The 23,590-nt window shown below is 54.5% G+C and overlaps 1 protein-coding gene across 3 annotated transcripts in view; it reads left to right on the top strand.

Moving 5' to 3' along the window:
* NUP214 (nucleoporin 214) overlaps window positions 1-22,908 on the top strand; it is a 41,623-nt gene extending 18,715 nt beyond the window's left edge. For 2 of the 3 annotated variants that reach the window (XM_064171050.1, XM_064171048.1), the window contains 17 exons: window positions 125-210; window positions 313-396; window positions 725-970; window positions 1,843-2,004; window positions 2,889-2,997; window positions 5,823-5,898; window positions 6,560-6,668; window positions 7,832-7,937; window positions 10,138-10,211; window positions 11,234-12,970; window positions 14,380-14,450; window positions 15,268-15,424; window positions 16,863-17,009; window positions 20,313-20,484; window positions 21,353-21,495; window positions 22,184-22,208; window positions 22,672-22,908. In XM_064171050.1, coding sequence (XP_064027120.1) covers window positions 125-210; window positions 313-396; window positions 725-970; window positions 1,843-2,004; window positions 2,889-2,997; window positions 5,823-5,898; window positions 6,560-6,668; window positions 7,832-7,937; window positions 10,138-10,211; window positions 11,234-12,970; window positions 14,380-14,450; window positions 15,268-15,424; window positions 16,863-17,009; window positions 20,313-20,484; window positions 21,353-21,495; window positions 22,184-22,208; window positions 22,672-22,705 — 3,538 coding nt within the window. In that variant the 3' untranslated portion in view covers window positions 22,706-22,908. The remainder of the gene's footprint in view (window positions 1-124; window positions 211-312; window positions 397-724; window positions 971-1,842; window positions 2,005-2,888; window positions 2,998-5,822; window positions 5,899-6,559; window positions 6,669-7,831; window positions 7,938-10,137; window positions 10,212-11,233; window positions 12,971-14,379; window positions 14,451-15,267; window positions 15,425-16,862; window positions 17,010-20,312; window positions 20,485-21,352; window positions 21,496-22,183; window positions 22,209-22,671) is intronic. The other variant, XM_064171049.1, reaches the window with a different exon arrangement.
* Window positions 22,909-23,590: the final 682 nt, after the last annotated feature.

Raw genomic sequence — 23,590 nt, 5'->3', positions numbered from 1 at the left:
GCCAGCTGATCTTCCAGAGAAACCAATGGCTCTGGTGGCTCCTTTGGCCTCCTTTTTGTTCCTGCTGGGGTTGGTTTCTTTCTCCTGCTGATGGTTCCTTTTTCCTTGCTCTGTCTTGTCCCAGTTTTGACAATGACCTTGAAAGCCTTCGCAGTGCCTTGATGAAAACCACCCTGGAGTCTCATGCCAGACCTCTGCCTAAAGTACCTGGTAATTTGTTCTTTCTCCTTGGCATTCCCATCAGGGATGTGAATTACTTCTGGGTCTGACTTGCAGTTTGATTGTAGACTGAGAACTCTTTGGCTTTTCCAGCTAAATTATCCCCTGTGAAGCAGACACAGCTGAGGAACTTCCTAGCCAAGAGGAAAACTCCACCAATTAGATCAACAGCTCCAGGTAAAGCTTTTAGTCACCCTGCAGGCCTGAAATGCGTTCCAGGAGGGTGACTTTGCTGCTGTAGGAGTCAGTCCTGACCTTAGCTTTTGATTTCTCACTCCTCAACCCCTCCTCCTCATTTCCTGTTCTCCCATCTGCTCTCAGTAAGGATTTCCTTCAGTTATCACCTTGTTGGAGGCTGCCTCTCCTGGCAGCTAAGAGGTGAAATCCTGTCGATGCAGGATGAAGGCAAAAGCAGCCCAGAAGAGGGAGTCTGTGTCTTGGCTGTTAGGCTGGATACTTCCCTGGCCTTAACCTCCCCCCCATGGCTTTGTTTCTGACACTGCAGCGAGTTTGTCCAGATCTGCCTTCCTGTCTACAAGATACTATGAGGATTTGGATGAAGTCAGCTCAACCTCCTCCGTTTCCCAGTCTCTGGAGAATGAAGATTCTCAGGCAGTGGACCAGGAGGAAGAGGCTGCTCCAGCCCCAGTCCCCCGGCACGCTCCCGTGGTCCGCACTCCCTCTGTCCAGCCTGGTTTGGTGGCTCAGCCTCCAGCCCTTGGGAAGCAGCAGCTCTCCCTGGGCAATTTGTGTGAGTTGTCTTTGCAGTCTCTCTTCTATTTTGCTTGTGGTCTTCTTACCTGTGTCCACTGCCAGTGCTCTGGGTCCTGGAGAGATGAGATTGCAGCTGCAGGTTGATGCTGCCAGGTCTCCAGATGCAGTTAGAGTGACATTGGATCCTGATGGACTTCAGCTAAAAGCACTGCCGTGTCCTGGCTCGTTGGCTGTGGTTTTCTGGCAGCCTGCTTCTTTCAGGTGGCAGTGACCATCAGGAGCATTTTGTCTTGCTTTAGTGATTTGCCTTAAGTGTATGCCTTTGTTTCTTAAGACCATACCCAGAGCTCAGAAGACTGAAGCACTCTGCTGCATTTGGGGTGGCCAGGGTTGGGACTTCTGATCCCAGTGAGTCACTCTAAGGACTGTATTTCCATACAGTGCTCCTTGTGCAAGAGAAGTTTTTGTTCTCTCTCTAGTCAGAGAGAAAAATGAGATGACAGCAAACTGCAGCTCATCTCCTGCTTTGAAATGGCAGCTCCTGGAACTTGCTAAATTCATTGGGATGTAGAAGAAAGAGTGGTCAGGCATTGGAACAGGCTGCCCAGGGAGGAGGTGAAGTCACTATTTCTGGAGCTGTTCAGGAAAGGAGTAGATGTGGCCCTCTGGGATGTGGTCAGGTGATGGGTAGAGGGTTGGACTTGATCTTAAGATCAACCTTGGTGGTTCTGTGATACAGAAACTGCCAGAGATGGGCTGTGTTAGGGCTGTGTGGAGGAAGCTCTGTACTTAGAGGAACCACACTTCAGCTGTAGCTTTCAGGTCTCCCTGTCCTGTAGAGCCCTTTCTGGGCTGTCATTTTGGGGGTTTGTACTACTGGTTTATAATATTTTGATTTTTCTTTTTTAGTGCCTTCATCTTCCAACAGAATCATCCCCCAGGGTGCAGACAGCACAATGCTTGCAACAAAGACTGTGAAACATGGGGCCCCTGCTCCCACTGTCACTGTTCCAGCAGCACAGGCAGCTGCTGCTGCAGCTCTGAGGAGGCAGATGGCTAACCAGTCCCCAGGTAAAAGGATGGCTGAGTGCCCAGGTGCCCCCTGAGCAGCTGAGTGTGGCTTGCAGAGGAATTCAGTGCTCTCTCAGGAGATCATCACTCAAAATATGACACTGATTTGGTGACTCTTGAGCTACCCAGGGCTGCTTTGTCTTCCTGTGAGCTGCTAGCACACAATGCCTGAGAAGCTGCCTCCTCTGCTCTCTTTGTGGCTCTTCTCACCTGTGCAGTGGCAGAATTGCCCATGGCTCTCAGGAGATGCTGCTGTGACCTTGGAGCTGTGTACAGGGAGCTGCTGCAGAGCAGAGAAAGAGTGGCCCTGCCCTCTGTTAATAACTCCTCATTATGAAGCAGGCAATTAAAGCTCTGAATTATGAAGCAGGTTTAATACTGAAAAGTCAAAGGTGACCCTGTTGAGTCTTGGGTCTGCTTGTAAGGTTTAGAGTTGGCAGGAGGAAGGTTCCCCAGATTAAGCTTTTGTTGGGTTTGGAGATTCCTGAGTGCTTGCCCAGTGCTGCAGCAGCAGTGCAGAAAGCCAAACTTCAGTTGCTGTTGGAGCGTTGGGTTCCTTTTGTTTTCCTTGCCCCAGAAGAGCAGAAGGTGGCCTTGTGACATGCATTGTGGCAGAGGCCAGAGTGTGACTGCACAGGTGTCACAAGGGAGGTAAAGGAAAGTTCTCCAGGGTGTTAGATTTGGTCAGGTCCCAGAACTGTCCCAGCTCTGCCGGAAGTGTCCTTAAAGGCTGAGATACCAAATGTCCTGGGCCAGATACCCCACACAGCTCCTAGAAACTTGAGTGGACCTTCTGGAGTAACTCAGAGACCCCACCTGGAATGAAGTGCTGGGTGTGGGGCTCCTGCTTACCTCTTTCCTTGTCTGTTTTTTGTTTCTTAAAGCTGTGAGCACCTCCTTGACTGAATCCACGCTGAAGAACGTTCCTCAGGTGGTGAACGTCCGAGAGCTCAAGACTGGTGCCCTGACCCCAGCTGTCTCCACAGTCATTGGGTGAGCTGGGGGCTCCTCTTCTTTCTGGTGGCCTTCAGCAGCAGCTGCAGTGGAGGATGTCAGCCTGTGGGGAGCAGCAGTGGTGTTCTGCACACTGCCAGACCGCGAGTGGATGCGTCTGCAGCAGTGCTGCCTTTGTGGAAGGAAGGGGAGAGAGATTTTTCTTTCCAGGTCATTCAAGGATTTGCTCATGCCTCGTCCTGAGCAAGTGATGAGATCAGTGCTAGGCACCTTTCCTTCAGCCTGGGGAATGCATTGTAGAGCAGCTTCCTTTTGGAGATCCAGTGGCTTTGCTGCTGCTGTGGATCTGGGATCGCTCCAGTTGCAGCCTCTCTTCTGCCTCCTGCTGTGAGGCAGTACAGCCCTCAGGCACTGAGTGCACTCTGTGGCCTTAAGCTGTCCAGATGTTTTTCTTTCTACTTCCATCACCCATTACAGAGAAAACCTTCTCTGGGGTCATGCTGCTTCTGTCTGTCCTCAGAGCTGGGGTCATACTGCTTCTGTCTGTCCTCAGACTTGCCCCCTGAGAGGTGGAGAGCTGTGCTCTGACCCTTCTGCAGGTCTGTCTCAGCTGTTTTGACTGAAGCAGAGCTCTTGTTGGTGTCCTTTGGGGCTGATCACTTTGGGAAAAGTGCTGCAAGGCTCTTCCTCCTCAGCAGTAAATTAGGAATGATGTCTGCTGGTATCTAACCTTGGCTCTGTGGAGATGTCTCCTGGGTGAGCTGTAACATTTGGCTTTCCTCCTGCTCTGCCTCCTGCAGACAGCAACCAGCTTAGCTCATTCCAGAGATTTCTGCCTTATCACCCAGCTCTGTCACCAGCCACAGCATTAGTCCTTTCCATGGTGTTGTCATGACCTTGAAACTCTTTGCTTGAAGTCCTTGCTGTTTTCTAAAGACCAAAGCAGTGCTTGGCCCTTTGTGGGCTGGGGAGGCAAGGGCACAACTGAAAAATCTGGAGAAAGGTGGGAAGAAAGGTGCCTAAAGGAGAATAAACTCAGGTACAGCTCCTGATGAGGCCACAGGGAGCTGTGATGCTTTATCCCCATGAGTGTGGAGCTGTACCTGCAGCTCCTGGGACCATTTCTGTTCATAGAGTCATAGAATGGTTTGGGTTGGAAGTGGCCTTGAAGCTCATCCAGTTTCAAGCCTCTGCCATAGGCAGGGACACCTCCCACTAGACCAGGCTGCTCAAGCGTTGCTTCTGACTTCCATCCATGTGTGTGCTCTTCACTGCAAAGAGAGAAGGTGAAAAAACTCTGTTGAAGCAGCTTCTCAAAAGGGAGCAGCCTCACAGTGGTGGTGCTCAACTGACCTTGGCATTTTACTTCATGCTTTCTACTGTATTTTAATTGTGTAACAGTTTGGGAACTTCTCATTTTTCCTTCCCCTAGAAGTGATAAAATGAGGGGGGAAAGGCAATGCAGCAGCCTTGGAAAGTAACATTTTCAAACAGCTCTGCTTGGGCAGTAGTGCTGAAAGCAGTGGTGGGGCCAGGAAGCATTCTCCACCCCTTTTGTTCCATCCAAACTGTGGCTGAAAAGTAGAGCCCTGGCTGTACCTGGATAAAGACATGAGCACGAGACAGGGGACCTGAGATTGGCTCTCACTTGTGCTGCAGCTAAAGATCTAACTTGCTTTCAAGTAGTTTTAGCCTGGCAGCATTGATTGATCTCCCTGGTTTACAGAACACAGCCAGCTCGAGATGTTGAAGGCTTCTTACAGTCTTAATTTATAGCTGACCTCATAAAAATGTGCTCTTGGAAAATTCTGCCTGAGTGCCCTGTGCCTGCCAGCCAGCTTCAGCACTCAGATCAAGAGCAGTCACCCAGCAAAGTTAATGCAGCAGGGTTTTGTGCTTCTTCTGACACCCTGGCTGCCTTTTGCCACCACAGCATGCTCCATGGCTTCTGAGCAGGAATGATGGCTGGCAGTTGTTGTCAGCTGGGCAGGTGGCCTGTGGCTGGGGTTTGGTGGAAAAAGTCCTTTCTTTCCACAGCTGAGGTCATAGAATCACAGAATGGTTTGAGTTGGATGGCACTTCCAAAGCTCATCCAGTCCAACCCACCCTGCACTCAGCAGAGACATCCTCCACTAGAGCAGGTTGCTCAGAGCCTTGAGTTTGAATATCTCCAGGCACAAGGCCTCAGCCACCTCCCTGGGCACTCTGTTGCAGTGTTCCAGCACCCTCATGGTGCAGAACTTGTTCCTAACACCCAGTCTAAACCTCTCTTTAATTTCAATCCATTCCTCCTTGTTGTGTCTCTAGACACCCTCAGGAAAAGTTCTTGTGCAGCCTTCTTGTAGCCAAGCCTGCAACACAGGAGCTAAGTTAATTGATCACAGCTCTTAGCATGGCTTCATTCATGGCCATGCCACACTGCAAAAGCATGAAATGCTTCCAGGCTCTGCCTCCTTGCTCAGCATTTCAGAGGGCTTCATGTACTTGTCTGAGCTCCACACTAGAAAGGAAGCTTCTTAAATTTGTTATCCACTAGGCATAAAGTTGTAATCCCTTTACCTGCTGACTTCTTCCATCAACTCCCTGTAAAATAGCAATGCTCTTTGGAGACAAGAGTGTGTGGGAGCCTTGAGCCCTTCAGTCTGGGGCTTTAGCCACGTTTGCAGCCTCCCTTTGTTGAGTGGGGCTGATTCATTTAAGAGGTTTATTCTCTAATCAGATTTGGTCCTTTAGAGTTGTGTGTGGAATCCCTAATAGAGGGAGGATTGTGAAAGGCTCCTGGAAGCTGTGCTCTGAGAGGTGAGAAGGCCTCTTTTAGCCTAATCATTCATTTCATGCCTGCCTCTTTTATTTGTCTTTTGCAGGTCATCTGTCCCCCACTCTGCAGCCCAGGCAGTGCAGCAGGTTTTGACAGCTGCAGCTACAAATCAAGCTAAACAGGTAGGTCAATCCATAGCCCTTTCCCTGTGGAATGCTGTACCTGGGCATGCCCAGCACAGTCTGGGCAGGCTTTGTTGTTCAGGAACGTCTGGAGATGTTCATTTGCATCTAGCAGTCTCTTTCCTTAGCTTGCCCTGTGTTCTTGGCAAGCCATTTATTTGTCTGTGGCCAGGAGCACCTCTTGTCTCTGGCCTTTTCCCTCCTCTGAGCACTTGCAGCCTTCTTTTGGCTGCAGCCTTGCAGCCTTAAGGTTTGCAACTACCAACCGGGGCAACTCTCTTAGGTAGATGTACCTAAATCTCACCCCTAAAGATGTGCCAGGCAATCAAAGGGCAGGGAACTTGCCCTGTTTCTCTGCTCAAAACATCTCTCCTTGGTCAACAAGCTGCTGGGGTTTATGTCCACACATCAAAACACCCTGCAGTGGTCTTTGCCTGCTGGGACTATTGAGCTGTTGCTCACAGAGCCTTGCTGGCCTCTCCACGTGGAGTATTGCCCCTGTGTGGAAGTGTCAAGACTAAGAGCCACCTTGGGCACTTCAGTCACCTTCCTCTGGCTTGTCCTTAAGTCACTGCATGACTCTCACAATGCCAGACCGAGGTCAGAGGGGGCTTTGTTGCTGGACAGACTGCGCTGACCTGAAGTGCTCTTGCATTTTCAGACACCTCTGGCAAACTCACTTAAGGGCCAGGCTCCACCTTCCTCGGTGTCTGCACCCTGTCCTGTAGCATCTACAGCTGGGCCAGCATCACCTGGCAGCAAAATCTCAGGTAAGTTGTCTTTGGTGGGGTGGAGCTGAGGCCTGGATGTCTCTTGCCACCTGCCTGGGCTGCGAGATCCAGAAAATGAAGACACTGAGGGGAGGAAAAATCTTCCTCTCTGAGAGGCTCTGTGCTGGTCTTGAGGGAGGGAATTGGAAAAGGCCAAGTGTAGAAGGTCAGGAGTGGTTCTGTAAACATCTCTGGGCTTCTGTCCCTGTGCCTGCAGCTAGAATTCAGTGCTGCAGCTCCACCTTCCAGGTGGGGTGATGCTGTAGAATCCTCAGCAAGCAGTGCTGAGAACACACCAGCAGGTCCAGAGCAGCCATCTTTGCTGCCTTGTGTTTGTGCAGGGAAGTGATCCCATCCTGAAGTACAAGGAGTAGTTTTTCCACACCTTGATGCCTGACTTGAACATCTCCATACTGGGGATGACCCTGAACTAGCTTGAAATGAGCCAGTTCAGGTAGTGAGGCTGTTGGGCACTGGCTGTGTGAGCAGCTCCAAAGCCAGGTTGGACACTGTGCTCTGCTGAGCTTAGGAAATGCTTAGGGAAGCAAGGAACTGATTTTGAGTGTGTATTAGCTAATGGTGCTTGCATTGGGCATGGCTTTGTAAGCCTCTTGCAGAGAGGGCTGAAATCCACCTCTGCTGCTCTCCTGCCTCTGATCCTTGGATGCAGGCTGCCTCTTAGCCAGGGGCAGCAATCAGTAAAAATAGCTGGGAATCATCTCTGGCTTGTCAGATGCTTCTGCAAGTGTCAGCTCCTGAGTTTGAGAGATCTTCCTCCTTCTTTCCAGGCTGTGTTATGAGAGATTACAGAAAGGGGTTCTTGATTGTTGGGGAGTTTTTAGTCTTTATTATCGAGATGAGGATGTCTGTCTTTGCCCTTAGCAGGTGGGCTGGCCCTAGGACCCTTTTGGAGGGCTGGCCTGGACCCTTTTGAGTTGAGGGACTCTGAATTAGGATAATAGCATATATTTCACTTACCATAAACTCCTCTGCTCCCTGTTGTAACAGCATCAGGGATGTTCCTGCTTATTCTAGACATGGTATAAGTGACCCAAAAACGCTTCATTTCCAGCTGGTTAAATCCCAGACCGTGTGTGTGGTTTGGGAGTTGGGTGACAAAGTGCTTCTTACTCTTCTGTAATGCTTGTTCTTGTAACTTGCAGGACAAGGGACAGTGAAAGCAGTTCCACCTGTGACCACTTCTGCGACCCCCTCAGTACCAGCCACAACTGCACAGCTGAGCAAAGCCTTCTCCTTCAGTTCTGCAGGGTCTGTACAAGCCTTAGGGTGTCTTTGGGGGTGATGTTAAAGATGAGTGGTGGCTGTTGCACTGCTACCTACCAGCTGGTAAAGCTGTAAAAGCCAGGCTGAAAGAGTTGGAGCTGTTCAGCCTGGAGAAGAGAAGGCTCCAGGCAGACCTCAGAGCTGCATTTTACTATCTGTGTGGGGAGGGACTGTTCAGAAGGGTCTGTGGGGACAGGTGAGGGCAGTGGTTTGGAACTGGAGCAGGGCAGAGTTAGATTGGACATCAGGAGGAAGCTCTGCACAGTGAGGGTGGGGAGAGACTGGCACAGGCTGCCCAGAGAGGTGGTTGAGATCAGCCTGGCTGTGTCCCTGGGCAGCCTGCTCTAGTTGAAGGTGTCCCTGCTGCCCACAGGGGGTTGGACAAGATGACCTTTGGGGGTCCCTCCCCACCTGGTGCACCTTGGGATTCTGTGGTTTGCCATTTGTGCTGCTGGTCAGTCTTGCTGACTTACTGCAGTACAGCACAACAAATTCCATGTTTTGGCTTGGAAAGCCAAAGTCTGGTGGTGAAGGTGACTGGAGGATCCCCACACCAGCTGGGGACTTACATAACAGCACCACAGAGCAAGGCACATGTTCTGAACACGGAGCTGTGCTGAAGTGTCTCCTCTGGAGTCCTTTGTTCAGGGATGGCAAACAGATTTCTTGGATCATACCTCGTGTTTGGGGGAGAGGGAGGACTCCTTAGAAGTGATTGCTTGGAGCAGTGCATGTTTACCTAATGCTCAGGTGAGTTTCCCTTCTTGAAGGGGGTAACAGGAAATAGAGCACATCAAGCTGCCAGATGACAGCATCAGAGTCACAGCATGGCAGGGGTTGGAAGGGGCCTCTGGAGACCACCCAGTCCACGCCCCCTGCCAGAGCAGGGGCACCCAGGGCAGGGCACACAGAGCACATCCAGCTGGGGCTGGAAAGTCTCCAGAGCAGGAGACTCCACAGCCTCTCTGGGCAGCCTGCTCCAGGCTCCAGCACCCTCACAGGGTAAAAGGTTTCCCTTCTGTTCCTGTGGCACCTCCTCTGCTCCAGCTGGCACCCAGTGCCCCTTGGCCTGTCCTTGGCCATCCCTGAACAGAGCCTGGCTCCAGCCCTGCACATCCTTACCAGCAGCACTGAGGGTAGCCCCCAGGCTCTGCTCCAGGCAGCCCCAGCTGCCTCAGCCTGCCCTCACAGGAGATGTTCCACTGCCTGCAGCTGCTTTGTGGCTCTGTGCTGGACTCTGTCAAGCAGTTCCTTGAGGTCCTTCTTGACATGAGGACCCCAGAACTGGACACAGTATTCCAGATGTGGCCCCAGTAGGTCAGAGCAGGGGGGCAGGAGAAGCTCTCTGGAGCTCCTGGAAAGCCTCTGGCTGATCTCTTTCATCCATAATCGTTTCTCTCCAATTCTGTCAGGTGGATGTTACCCAAACACCTTTCTGTGCTCTTCAGAGGCCTGAAATAGTCCTTTTGGGAGGTAGAAATTCAGAAGCAAAATGCAGAGAAGCCCTGCCTTTGTCCCAGGCTGCAGTGCCTCTGAACCATATGCCACAGCCAGTGCTGTTGTCAGTGATGTCTTAGTTACACACCCTGAGTTCTGTCTCAGCAGCTGGTCTCTGAGAATCAGAGAGCTTTAAAAGCCTCAGGGAATGAAGGTCTCTGGAGGCTCCCAGGGCTCATTATGAAGGATCACAGAGTTTTTGCAAGACAGAATATTTCTGGTGTGAGGCAGTGATGGAAGGTTTGGGGTTTTGTTGTCCTGTGTGACAGGTGCTGGCATCCAGCTGGTCCCTTTTGGGCACTGCCTCACCTTGTGGGTCTCATCAATGAATTGCACTCAGCACTGTGGCTTCTGCTTTTGCTACTCTCCCAAAAGCTGTGAGGATTTGGTGTGAGATGTTCAGCTGCTGAGCTGGACAGGGCAGGAATGCACAGCAGAGAGGAAAGAAGGCAGTGGCCAAAACACTCTGACTCCCTTCAGCCCTCTAAAAGCCTTGCCAGAGGGAGAGAAATGGTGGAGCCCAATCTGTGTGCCAGCTTCTCTCAGTTTAGTTGCTGGGGAGACTCTTGTGCAGGACTTGGTGCAGGCCTGTCCTGGAAGTTGAAGTCTGGAGGTTGTGTTAATCAGGGGGTTGGAGGTTTCAGCACTCTGAGTTAAATGTTCTTCTTTCCCTTTCCCCTCTTCCTAGGCCTGGATTTAACTTTGGTGGTGTCACATCAGCTGCTTCATCACCGGCCCTGCCCAGCCTCACTTCCTCACAAGGTGAGCTTGAAAGAGTGTCCAAACATCTCTTCCCTGCTGAGAGGACCCTTCCTGGTCCTTGGTTGTGCAGCCTTTGCCTTGTCCTGCAGTTCTGTTGCTAAAGCTGCAGCCTCTGCACCAAGATTCTGTGCACCTGCTGGGTTGTGCCCTGGAACACACAGAGACTTAGGCCACTTGCCCTTCACTTAAGAGCAAGCAAAGTACTTGCTGCTAACAACATCTAGGAGGTAGCAATTTAAGGAGACAGCAGCACCTGGAGGTGTTTGCTCTGCTATCTTACAGCTGCAGCTTTCAAGTTGCCAGGGTGGTTTGATACAAACACTGCAACAGGTTGTCCAGGGATGGATGAGCCCCAGTCCCTGGAGACAGTCAAGGTCAAACTTGATGTGGTCCTGAGGAGTCTGATCTAGTTGGAGCTGTCCCTGCTGACTGCAGGGATGTTGGCTACGGTGACCTTTGATGCCCCTGGTGCAATCTGTGCTTCTGTGTTTAAGTGGAACAAGCATTTAGGAGTGGGAGGGGACTGCGTGGAGACTGCTTGGTGCTGTCAAGAGCTGAAGTAGTAAAGAAAGCTTTGACTCTTCAAGGGCCAGAAAAGTTGTTGTTATGACCCAAACTCTGTTCTGAGCTATTGGTTTAAGCAGTTTACCAATGGATGTTGGGAATTCTTTAGCTGAGGCAAGGAAGGAGGGAAGGTGCTGCCAGCAGCAAGTGGCCTGCTCCATCTGAGGGTGAGAGGGGAGCCCGAGGCTGACGTTGCTTGTACTCCAAGAGAAGGGCGGTTAAATGGAGGCTGTGACATGAGGGCAACTGATTGCCACTGCAGCCCTGTCCCTGAAGGGTTCAGGTGTCCCTCCTGCCTCCTGAGTGCACATGGCAGTGGCAGTTACCTGATGGTCAGAGACTTCCTAGTGTTGAGGCCAGAGTGGCGCCGAGCGGCCTGCGGAGCGCTGAAGCAGGGAGCTGTTGTGAGAGGGATGGGTCAGCCTGGCTGGAACTCACTGTGGACCTCTCTCTGACAGCTCCTGCTAAAGAGCCCACCCAGACAGATCCACCTTTACTTGCTGGGGCTTCCAAGTTTGCAGTCATGCCTGAGAACTCCTTGGCCTTCGGGTCCCTCAAGTCAGCGAGTGCTCCGGGAGCCTCGCTAGGAAGCAGCTCCTCAGCAGATGGCACCCAAGCAACCAAACCTGCTGCAGCAACATCTTCTGCTCCCTCCACAGCCCCTGCCAAGTTGGACACCTCTCCAGCTAAACCAGGAGACAGCTTGTTTCAAAGCAGCCTGGCTGGGGAGACTCTGGGGAGCTTCTCAGAGCTGCGAGTTGGTCAAGCGGAGGATAATGCCAAGGCCAGCACTAAAGCAGCACCTCCCAGTGCTGGGGGGGCACAGCCAGCCAAAACGTCCGCAGGAGCTGCTGGGTTTGCTTTTGGTGCTTCCCTGGGACTGGGAAAAGCTGGAGAAGCTTCAGCATCAGTCAGCTCTGCTGGCACAGCACCCCCAGCCACCAGCACCCCTGCCACGGGCAGCCTCTTCGGCAGCGTCCAGATCACCAGCATGGCATCCCCTGGGGCGTTCAGCCTCGGAGGCTCTGCTGGCAGCAAATCCACCTTTTCCTTTGGGATTCAGCCAGTGACCAGCCTCAGCACCTCCGCCCCTGCTGCTCTCTCTGCTCCGACCTCGGTCTCCTCTACAAGCTTCTTGAGCGCCTCCCAGACTGCTGTCCCTGCTGCAGCTTCTGCTAAGGTCGCAGGGGACAGCAAAGCACCTCCCGCGTCAGAAAAGCCACCTGAAAGCGAAGCTGTAGCGGCTGCGGCTTCCCCTCCAGTGGCACAGGCACCGCAGCCGCCGCTGGAGCCCGCTAAGGAGCCCTCTGTGCCGCCGGCCGCGGCTGGGGACAGCTCTGCCGCCCTGGCGCCAGCGCCTCCTGCTGCTGCTGCTGCTGCCGCTGCCTCCACCAGCGATGCCAAGGCAGCAGTGCCGGCAGCAGTGCCTGCAGCTGCCTCTGCCCCTGCCCCTCCAGACCCCAGTGTCTTGGCCCCCACCTCTACCCCCAGCCTTGCCTCCCCTGCAGAAGCCTCCAGCCTGCTGCCTGCTGCCTCTGAGGCTGCTGCCTGTGCCCAGAGCCCAGCTGGGGGTGCCTCTGTGTTTGCCCCCACATCCGCAGGCTCCTCAGTGTTCCCTCAGCCCCCGAGCTCCAGCTCCTCTGGCTCAGCATTTAGCCAGCCTGCTGCTGACACTGCTGCCACTGCTGCCACCCCTCCTGTCTTTGGGCAGCTGCCAGCAGGTACCACAGCAGCCTCTCCCTTCGGACAGCTGCCCACCAGCACCTTGGCCACTGCCACCACGCAGGCTGCCAGCTCAGGCTTTGGGACCTCTGCCTTTGGCACCACCACCACAGGGGGCTTTGGGCAGCCAGCCTTTGGGCAGACACCCTCCTTTGGGCAGCCAACCAGCAGCTCTGCAGGTGGCTTTACCTTTAGCCAGTCTGGCTTCGGGACAGTGCCAGCCTTTGGCCAGCCAGCTGCCTCCACAGCAGCCTCCAGCAGTGGCAGCGTGTTTGGGGCAGCAGCTAGCACCAACAGCAGCAGCTCCTTCTCCTTTGGCCAGCCCTCGGCCAGCACCGGCGGGGGCCTGTTCGGCCAGAGCAGCCCTCCTGTCTTCGGGCAGAGCACTGCCTTCGGGCAGGGAGCCTCAGTCTTCGGGGGCACTGTCACCACCACAACCTCCTCCGCCGGCTTCAGCTTCTGCCAGGCTTCAGGTGAGGCCGAGCTGGTGGCCCAGCAGCGCTGGCAGTGCAGCCAGCAGGGGGCCCTGGGGAAAGCAGGATGGGGTTGGGCTCGATCCTCTTAAAGGTTCCAAGCAAAACGATTCTGTGACCCTCTGAGCACCTGCAGAGAGCCAGGGCAGGCTGCTTTGGTTCTGTGGGTTGGCTCTTTGGGTTTATTTCCCCAGGGCTTTTTCCAGCCTTCAGAGACCTCCAGGGCAAGTGCAGAGTTCGTGGAGAGAAGAGAGGCTGTGGATTTCCAAAGAGGAAAAGCTAATTAGGCTCCTTTAATTAAAACTGGTGGCACTGCAGGCAAACTGCTTGCTCATTTTAACTACAGGAGCTGGAGAACAGTTAAAAGGGGGGAGTGAACTGTTCTTGAGCATTTGCTGGTTATAGAAATGGAAGTTGTGCCAAATGCACATTTGAAGTGCAGTGGGGCCTGGGCCTGGGAGGTCTCCTGTCAGTCACAAGGTGTCTGTCATTGTCTAAGAGAGGAACCCTTAGCAGAGCTGAGGTGTCCTGCATGAGGCTGGTCAAAGCACCAGGCTCCCTGCTCCTGACTTGTAGCCTCCTTTCATCAGCAGCCACCCCCAAGGGAGAAGGGTTTTGAGTGCTCTGTTTGCTCCTCAGCTGGCCAAAGAGAGGAGGAGAAGGACTTTGAGTGAGCCTTTCAGTGGGTTTGCTCTTTGGCTCTGGGTGCATACTTTATGTCCAGCCTAGGTAGGTTTGCTGACATCATTTCTGCCCCTGTGTTTTGGGATGGGTGACCTGTCCTCAGCCTGCTCTGACCTAGTGTCCCCTCCCTGAATTGTCTTATCTGCTAGAAACTGTTCTGGGGCCAGCAGGGGAAGGGAGGTTCTCCTGCCCCCCTACTGTGCCCTGGTGGGACCACAACTGGAGTGTTGTGTCCAGTGCAAGTGGGGCAGGGAACTGCTGGAGGGAATCCAGCAGAAGCTGTGATGATGATGATGATGAAGGACTGGAACATCTGACGAAGGAAGGCTGAGAGCCCTGGGGCTGTTTGGTCTGGGGAAGAGGAGGCTGAGAGGGGATCTGCTGAGTGTCTATAAGTCCCTGAGGGGTGGGTGTCAGGCAGGGGCCAGGCTCTGTCTGGTGGTGTCCTGTGGCAGGACAAGGGGCAGCAAGCACAAACTGGAACACAAAGTTCCAGCTCAACGGGAGGAGAAACTTCTTTGGTCTGAAGGTGCTGGAGGCCTGGAGCAGGCTGCCCAGAGAGGTTATGGAGTCTCCTCCTCTGCAGACTTCAGACTCTCCTGGATGTGTTCCCCTGTGACCTGCCCTGGGTGACCCTGCTTGAGCAGGGAGGTTGGGCTGGGTGACCTCCAGAGGTCCCTTCCAGCCCCTAGCACTCTGATCCTCTGCTTTTCTTCTCTCACCAGGTTTTGGTTCCAGTACCACAGGCACTGTGTTTGGGCAAGCAGCTAGCACTGGAGGCAGTGTCTTTGGCCAGGCAAGTACTGAGAGCAGCAGGGCACTGCTCTGCAGCGTGCAGCTGCTCAGGCTCCCCTGCCTGCTGCTGATAGATTAGCAGAGAGAATTTGCCAGTCCCTGAAGAAATCTGCCATTGTAGTGGGCACCAAAGCAGCATCTGGGCAAAGATTTGCTAAGGGCCATGAGAGGGGCAAAGATTTTGTCACGTGCAAGGTAAGACAGAGCTGTGGAGAAGTCACCTGTGGCAGGTGGAGGGTGGGTGGACACTGCAGGGCAATTCTCTACCATAAACAAGATGTAAGACAGACTGGAACGGAACACTGGAGTCAGTCTGGGGCCTCTCCTGAGGACAGTGTGGGGCTGCAGTGGGTCCAGAGAGGGCAGCAGAGGTAGTGAAGGGGAGAGCAGGGCTGGGGAGGAGCAGCTGAGGGACCTGGGATTGTTCAGAATGGAGAAGAGGAAGCTGAGGGAAGACCTCATTGCTCTCTTCACCTCCCTGAGAAGTGGGGGTTGGGCTCTGCTCCCTCCTGTGCTGTCACTTGTTCCTTTTGGAGCAGCCTCAAGCTGCATCAGGGCAGTGTTCAGGAAAGATGCAGATGTGGTGCTGAGGGACATGGTTTAGCAGTGGCCTTGGCAGGGTTAGGGTAACTGAATGGTCTTGGAGGTCTTTAGCTACCTCTGATCTCTGGAGGCTCCTTTGCAGGATGGTGTTGCAGCTCCCTGCTTCAGCAGCCCCTTCCTACAGGCAGAGTAGGCCAGGCAGACACATAAGCCTTGGGGGGATCTGCTCTCTGACCCTACTGAAATCCCTTTCCTTGGATCTTTTTGTGTTCTAGCAGCCATCTTCTTCTGCTGGAAACTTGTTTGGAGCTGGAAGTGGTGGCAGAAGTGGAGGCTTCTTCAGTGGTTTGGGAGGAAAGCCAAGCCAGGATGCAGCCAGTAAGAATCCCTTCAGCTCCTCCAGCGGAGGGTTTGGATCTGCAGCTTCCCAGAGTAAGTGAGCAAAGGGAGGATACAAATTGTGCTGTGATTCCCATCTGCCTTTGTCACCCCATCTGCTGCTCTGAGTGGAGCTGTCCTTCAGGGAACTCTGGGCTAGCATGGGAGGCTTCTGAGGGGGTAGCAGAGCCAGGGAGTGTGCACCCTGTGGGACCCCAGGTGCCACCCAACCCTCACACATGCCCATCCCATCTTCTGGGCTGGCTCCTTACCCAACCAACCAACCCAGCAAAAGGAGGCATGAAAAACAGTGCAAGACACCTGGAAGCTCCCCACAGCTTCCTCTGCACCAGGGGCTTCAAGGGGCTCTCAGGATGTTCTTCTGGAAGCTGTAAAGGGTTAACTCGGTGCCAGAATTCGTCTGTTAGTCGAAACAGGCTTTTGTTCAGTGCCAGAGTCGAATTGAAAGCATTAGCCTGGAGTTTTCTGAGCTTTCAGGTCTTGGGAACACTCTCAGATGTGAGCTGAGCTCTGTGTGCTGCAGCAAGGGGTGTGAAATACCAGCAGGGCTTTTTTGTGTGCAGCTATTGCAGATCCAAGCCTGCCCCCTGAGATTGTGTCATAAAATCATCTCCTAAGTGAGAAAAATGATTCCATTTTATTGCATGAGGCTGCCCAGCTCCATTGCCTCCCTACTTGTGACTTGGGTTTGGCAGAAGAAGAGAGGTTCAGCAGGTAGCAAGGGGGATGTGGAAGCAGAGGAGCAAAGGGAAGCTGTAGAATTAGCTACAAGTGGCTAAAATTAGCACTTTGAGTCTTGGCAGAGCCAAATCCATTTGTTTTGTTCCATCTTCTAATGATCTATTGGGACTGATGGTTGAGGTCAGTCCTCTGAGCCTGCTGATGTAGTCCTTTATGGCAGTGCTGCCCAGACCAGATGGTTCACCAGAGGAGAGCTGCAGGTCCTCTGTGTCCTGCCAGTGGCTGCTCTCAGTGCAGCCTTGTGAAAACTTTCTCAGTGAGACTGGAGCCCTTTGGCTGCTGCTCTGAGGTCCTGCCAGACAGGCCTTTGAAGAAATGCTGCCCAGGACAGCTGAGCAGCTCCTGTTCCTGCAGGGCTGATACCTGCACTGGCACCAGAGGCTGATTCTAGCTGCTGTGATTTCTCCCTTGAGGGCTTGCTTTGAGTGAGTGCAGCACAGGAGGCAGCTAAACCAATCCTGCATGACTGTGACTTGCTGGGGGCAGCAAGAAAGGGTTGGTGGTGATCCAGCTGCTGCAGGCTGGGTCTTGGTGGGACTGCAAAGCCCTTCAGGAGCAGGGGAAAACTCCTCCTCTCTGCAGGGTGCTGTTCTTAGTGTGGTGTTCATCTTATGCCTGGGGGCTGGGGAAGTGAAAGCTGCTTCCCAGTCTGCTGGTGCAGTTGCTGAAGTGTGCTGTGGGATGTTGTCTATTTTGAGCTCTCAAGTCTTCCTCTCCTTCTCCTCCCCAGGCTCTTCCAACTTATTTGGCAACAGCGGAGCAAAGACTTTTGGATTTGGCAGCTCCTTTGGGGAGCAGAAGCCTGCAGGGACCTTCAGCTCTGGTGGTGGCAGTGTGGCCTCTCAAGGCTTTGGCTTCTCCAGCCCAAACAAAGCAGGTACTTTAACCCCTCCCTGGCCCTGGTCTGTCAGGTGCTGAGTGCTGCCACGCAGGGGTCTGTAGCCTGCACTCGGGACAGGTACAGTCAATGGTCTAAGAGCTGATCTCAGTGAGGGGAACTGCAGCTGAGGGAGTCAAGGCAGAGGTTTCCAAGCTCTTGTGCAGAGAAGCATTCAGTCAGCTGCATTTTCAGGTGGGCATTCCAGAAACTTCCATGGCAGCTGAGGAGCAGAGAGCTGCATGAATTAGTTGTGGCCTTGTGTGCTGTGCAGTGAAGGGCACAGGAGGTGGAACTGGGAACATTCCTCCTAGGATAGAGGCTTCCTTGGAATAGTATCTGTGGGGTTTGTAACCCTGTTTGTCCCCAGTCCTTGACCTGAGAGGAGCTTCCTGTGAGACAGGCCTCAGGTGCTGCTCTTGGAACTGCCTGGCCCCAGCACTTCCTCCTGTGCTGCTGACTGAGGGCATCCAATCAAGCACTGCAAACTTCACCAAGCTTCCTGACTTCTTCCTCTCATCTGCCCAGAGAAAGAGGCACAGGAGCAGTGGTGGCTGTGGTCTGTTCCTCACACCTGAGTGGCCATTTGGTAGTTACCTGGCAAAAGTGGAGACCCAGGGAGTCAGGCAGAGTGAAGCTGTTCTCCTCTGGCCTCAGACTGCTCTTACAGTGCACTCTGATGAAGATTGGTTCTGCTCCCGGCTTGGCCACTGAGATTCTTCCCTGGGGGAAGCAGAGGAGGCTTGGATGGGTTCTGCTTCCAGCTTGGCTACTGAGATTCATCCCTGGGGGGAGCAGAGGAGGCTTGGTCAGTCTTGAGGTTGTCTTGAGGCAGTGGTGCTCAGGAGCTCCCTGTGGGGAAGCTGTGAGAGGAAGCCCTCTGCTCTGCCAGGAGCTGTGCTCTGGTGCCAGTGAGGTGTCTGAGCATGGTGATGGTGCTGCCAGATCCTGCATCCCACCTGGCAGCAGACTGAGCCTCTGGCCTTGGGCATGCCTCCTGCCTGCTAGCTTTGCAGGAGCCCTGCAGAAGGAAGCTCTTCTTTCCCTCACCCCGTGGCTCTCTCCATGCTTTTGATTGTTCTGGTACTGAGAGGCTTGTGCAGGGAGCCTCAGGTCCCCCAGCTCTACCCAGGGCTGCAGTGAGTGCTGTGTTTTCCTCTCCCCCCTGCAGGAGGAGCTGATTTGATGTGAGTTGCCTTTTGTCCTGGTTTCACTGCTTCAGGGGGCAAATGCTTGCTGAGCAGAGCTTCAGCCCCCGTGCTGAATCCTCTGACTCGAGACAGGAGCAACGAGATCCCTGCCCTGCCTGTCAATAATTCAGGCCCAGCGTTTCTCTTCCCAGACCTTTTGTCTTTACAGCCAAGCAGTATCCATTACCTTGGCACGGGCTGGAATTTCACCCAGGGGATTCAAGTGTGTGCTGCTGTCCCAGCCTCAGGCCTGGGCAGACAAAGCAGCAGGTGCCCCTCACGTTCCACAGTGCCAATTAGAGACAGCCCAATAATGGCAACAGATGAGCACAGGAGGAAATCATCTGGGGAGGAGGCCAGGGGGAGCTGCAGGAGGCAGCTAAACTGTGAGGAGAAATTGCCCAGAGCAGAGTTCAGTGCTTGGTTCCCTGCAGGAACTGTGCAGTTGCACTGAGCTGCCCCCTCAGCACTGCATCTCCACTTGCACCCCTGCAGCCAGCCCTAGGCAGTGCTGTGCCTCCTCAGCCTTCCTGCCCCACTGCATCAAGCTTGCTCCCTGGTCTCTGATCAGAAGAGTTGGGCTGCCACCTGCCCACTGCCCTGGGGTGCTGCCAGCTTAGGCACTTGTATCAAGGACTTCTGTCCACAGGGCACTTGGAGGTCTCTCCAGAGCAGGAACCAGAGCAGAACACTGCCACCAGAGCACAGCAGCAGATGCTCACCAAGCTGACCTCCACAGCAGTCCTGCTCTGCACTGTGCTGTGCAGTTCCTCTGGGCAGTGCCTTCTTTAGGTGGTGATGAGCAGAGCTCTGCCCTCAGAGTGGCTGCAGAAGCAAAGCTTTTCTGTGCTGAGGAGTGTCAGAGTTGTGCTGCAGAACTGAGCCTTTCACCACAAGGAAAGGCTCAGTCTGGCACCTCCCTATCTATTTTTACTCCAGCTTGCTTGCTCTGCACACTTGGAGCTCCCAATTAAGGCACTGAACCTTTTTATCTAAAGCAAGCAGAGCCCCCAGGGAGGCTGTGGGTGCCAGGCTGGGTGAGGCCTTGAGCAACCTGGGCTGGTGGGAGGTGTCCCTGCCCATGGCAGGGGGGTGGAGCTTTGGGGTCCAGTCTGTGGCAGCGAGCAAGGGTGGGTGACACATGGACACCTCCTGGCACAGCTCTGCATGGGTGACCTTGAGCCTTGAGCTCAGACATTCTAGAGCCCCCCAGGGGGGGTTCTGCTGGGTCCTCTCTCCACTCAGCTGCAGCTTTCTGCCTGCCTTCAGGCACCTCTCTTAGCCCTGGGCTTTGTCTCATGAAACCTCAAAGTCTTGTGGAGTCCCTTAAAAATCTCCCCACAAGTCTCATGAGCCTCCTAAAATGTCTTAAGGCACCACCCTCCCCCCCCCCCCCCAGTCTCACTGACAGGCCCCAGAAAGTCTAACAAACCCCCAAGAAGTCTTATGAGCCCCCAGCTGTTCTCATGAACCTCCCAAGGCTCTCTCAGACACCCCCCAAAAAAGTCATGATCCCCCAAAGCTGTCATGAACAACCCAAAAATCTCATTGCCCCCCTAGAAGTCTCATGACCCCCCCCAAATTCTCATTGACATCCTCCAGAAGTGCCATCACCCTCCCAAAAATCTCTGTGACCTCCCCACAAGTCTCATGAACCCTCCAGAAAACCTCATGAACCCCCCAAATTCTCATTGACATCCTCCAGAAGTGCCATCACCCTCCCAAAAATCTCTGTGACCTCCCCACAAGTCTCATGAACCCTCCAGAAAACCTCATGAATCCCCCAAATTCTCATTAACATCCAAAAATGCCATCACCCCCCCCCAAAATCTCTCACTGGCCTCCCTGAAAGTCTCATGAACCCCCCAAAGTCTCTCACTGACCTCCCCAGAAGTCTCTTGGACCCTCTAGAAACCCTCAGGAGGCTCCCCAGATTCTCACTGACCTCCCCCCCAGAAGAAGTGAAGGTGCAGCCAAGCCCCCCCCGGCTGGGGGTCAGGGCTGGGAGGGGGCGGGGCGGGGCGGTGCCTGCATCCCTGCATCCCTGCTGACGGTTCTGTTCTTGTCCCTCTCTCCTGTCTGTCTTGTGTTGTTTTGCCTCTGTTTTGCTCAGGTGGCTTCGGTGCTGCTCCAGTGTTTGGCAGCCCTCCCACCTTCGGGGGGTCCCCTGGGTTCGGAGGGGTGCCAGCATTCGGTTCAGCCCCAACCTTTTCAAGCCCTCTGGGCTCAACGGGAGGCAAAGTGTTCGGCGAGGGTACTGCAGCGGCCAGCACCGGAGGATTTGGGTAAGCTGAGCCGCGCCCCAGCCTGCTGCATGACAAAGGCTGCTGGCCTCGGGCACCGCTGGGCCAACCTGCGGGGCTGAGCCCTCCCGCGCTGGCTCCTCTCTGGAGCAACAGCTCTGGAGCTCAGACTTGCCACGGGGAGGTCCCTTCCAACCCAGCCCCTGCTGGCCCCTTTGCTCTGCTCTGCTGAGGCCTCACCTCCAGTTCTGCCTCCAGGCCTGGAGGACACAGAGCTGTTGGAGAGAGGCCAGAGGAGGCCACAGAGACGTCCAAGGGTGGGAGCAGCGATGCAGAGTGCCCTTGTGTGCAGTGCTGGCTGTGGGGGTGGGGAGCAGGGCCGGCAGAGGTGATGTCCCTTCCCAGCTGAGCTGCTTGTCACCCTGCTGCAAGGGCTGTCTCTGAGCTCTGGAGATGAGTGCTGATGTGGGGCTGTTGTGGCTGGCTTTGAGGCCTGGTGGATGGGGATGGATGGAGAGGTTGCCTAATCTGCTGTCACTTCCTATCTGCAGGCAGAGGGGACAGGAGCTTGGGTGAGGCAGAGCCTTGCAGGGCTGGCACACACCGATGTGACTCCAGCAACTGGCTGCTTGGGGGGTGTGGGTGTGCTCCTAGGGCAGCTCCAGCACCAGCCTGCACTTAGGACCACAGCATCTTAGCCTGAAAAAGACCTTGCAGACCCTCGAGTCCAACCCTTAACCCAGCACTGCCAGGTCACCACTAAGCCCTCAGCACCACATCTCCACAGCTTTCAGCACTCCTGGCAGGTGGTGCCCTTAAGGGGGGTGCTGGCATTGTGACTGTGGGGGCAAACTTGCCCCAGAGGTGAGGAGATGCCTGCAAGCACAAACTGCTCTCTTTGGAACTGCAGGTTTGGTGGCACCAGCAACAGCACAGCATCCTTTGGCACCCTGGCAAACCAGAACACCCCAACCTTCGGCTCGCTGTCGCAGCAGGGCTCTGGGTTTGGCACACAGAGCAGTGGGTTCTCTGCCTTTGGGACAGGTGGAGGAGGTAAGAGAAGCTGACATGGAGTGAACCCATCAGGCCACATGTCTGCAGTGCCCCCTGGAGCTTGGCTGAGACTCCCCAGCCCCCTGCCCAAAGCCTGCCTGGTGCTGCTCCTGCAGCTGGGCAGGCAGAGCTGCAGGCTGAGCTGTGCTGTGCTCTCAGGCTTCAGCTCTTGAGTTGCTGTGTGGCAAGTCACTAAACCTCTCCTCCACAGCTCCTCAGATCAGTGCTTTTCAGCCCCTGTGGGGCTGCTCTTTGTTCTGAGGGACACTCTGAGTGAGCACTCAGTGTGAGAGGAACATCCCCTGCAAACCTGAGCTCAGCATCAACAGCCAGCTGGGGTCTGATGGAGCTCTGGGAAGCTGCAGTGGCTGAGAGCAGGGACTGAGGATGCTGTCACTGCTGGGCTCTGTGTCCCCACCTGCACTAAGCCCCAGCTCCAGCTGCAGAAAGCAGCTCTCTGCAGGGAGAGGCACAGCTGAGTGTGGCTGCTGCTGATAGCTGGGCCTAGGTGCTGAGCAGGGAAAGCCAAGCCCTGGGAGCAGCCTGGACAAGTCCCTTCCCCTCTAGCTGGAGAGCTGACTTTGCAGAGTAGAAATGTTTTGCACTCTGTGGCAGAAGACATTTACTACAGGCCTTGCACAGCCATTCTGCCTCTTACCAATTCTTCTTCCAATCTCCTCTCTTGCAGGGTTTGGGTTTGGATCCTCTAACACGTGAGTACCATTCTCTGCTCCTGTGCTCCAGCTGTGTGTGTGTGAGCTGGCATCTGCTCCACTGTGGGGCTGAAACAAGTAGTGGCCTCAGTGAGATGATGATGTGGAGCTGAGGAAGGGGTCTGAGCTGAGATTAACTGTGTCAGCTGCTCTGCTCCTGGCCTGCTGCTTGGCTCCCAGGTAGAGAGTCAGAGAGCAGCTGCAGAGGAAGTGCAGTGACACCCAGAGCAGCTACACCTGCTTAGACTCTGCTGAGGTTGGCAGCTCCAAAGTGCTCATAGATTGATGGAACAGTTTGGGTTGAAGAGGCCTTGAAAATCACCCAGCTCCAACCCTCTGCCATGGACAGAGACAGGGAGCTTCTGATATGAGGGAGGCTGGAATCTTGAGAGCTCTGCTGGATTCATTCTGCCTGAGGGAGGCTCTAGCACTCACTCTGTGGTGTTTTTCTCTTGCTCCACAGATCTTCCTCTGGATTTAGTGCATGGAGAAGCTAGGAACATCCTGAGCTCCCTGTAGATCTGTGCTGTAGCTCCTGCCTTCATGAGTCACCAGCATGATCAGCATCCCAACAGTTATCCTTTCAGGCTCCAGTTCTGGGGCTGCCTTTGGTTTGGGTTTTGTTTTGTAAGGAGAAGATTTTGCTTATTTTTTGGTACCACTGTTCTGGCTACACAGTAAACTATTTTCTCTGTCTTCATCTCCCTTGTCTTGCAAAGGTTTCTCTGCCAGCATCCACTTCTGCTGCCCCAGCAGGACACTGAGCTGGTGGGAGTGTGGCTGGAGGAGGCCACAAAGATGCTACCAGGGCTGGAGCAGCTCTGCTGTGAGCACAGGCTGAGGGAGCTGGGGGGGTGCAGCCTGCAGAGGAGAAGGCTCCAGGGGCACCTCAGAGCTGCTGCCAGGGCCTGAAGGGAGCCTGCAGGAAGGCTGCAGAGAGACTTTGCTGAGGGGGTCTGAGCCAGGCCAAGGGGGAATGGTTTGGAGCTGAGGCAGAGCAGGGTTAGAGTGGAGCTGAGGCAGAAGTTGTTGAGTGTGAGGGTGGTGAGAGCCTGGCAGAGGCTGCCCAGGGAGGCTGTGGCTGCCTCCTGCCTGGGGTGTTCCCAGATGAGGCCCTGAGCAGCTGAGTCCAGCTGAGAGGTGTCCCTGCCCATGGTGGGAGGTTGGAGCAGCTGAGCTCTGAGCTCCCTTCCAGCCTGAGCCACTCTGTGACAGGTGTCTGCTGTGTCACAGCCCCATGCTGGACTTGGCTTTCTCCTGGTCACCCTTGCCCAGACAAGGGAGCAGCTCAGGCTGGTTCCTTGTCTCACCCAGCACGTTTCATTGAGAGGATGCCTGCTCTGCCAGGCTCTCCAGCAGGGGCTGGGGTTTGCCCTGCTAAT

Source organism: Pogoniulus pusillus, chromosome 35 (genome assembly GCF_015220805.1).
Source record: "Pogoniulus pusillus isolate bPogPus1 chromosome 35, bPogPus1.pri, whole genome shotgun sequence".
NCBI classification, from domain to species: domain Eukaryota; kingdom Metazoa; phylum Chordata; class Aves; order Piciformes; family Lybiidae; genus Pogoniulus; species Pogoniulus pusillus.
The sequence above is the reverse complement of the archived record's forward strand: the minus strand, read 5'-3'. Positions and strand labels throughout refer to the sequence as shown.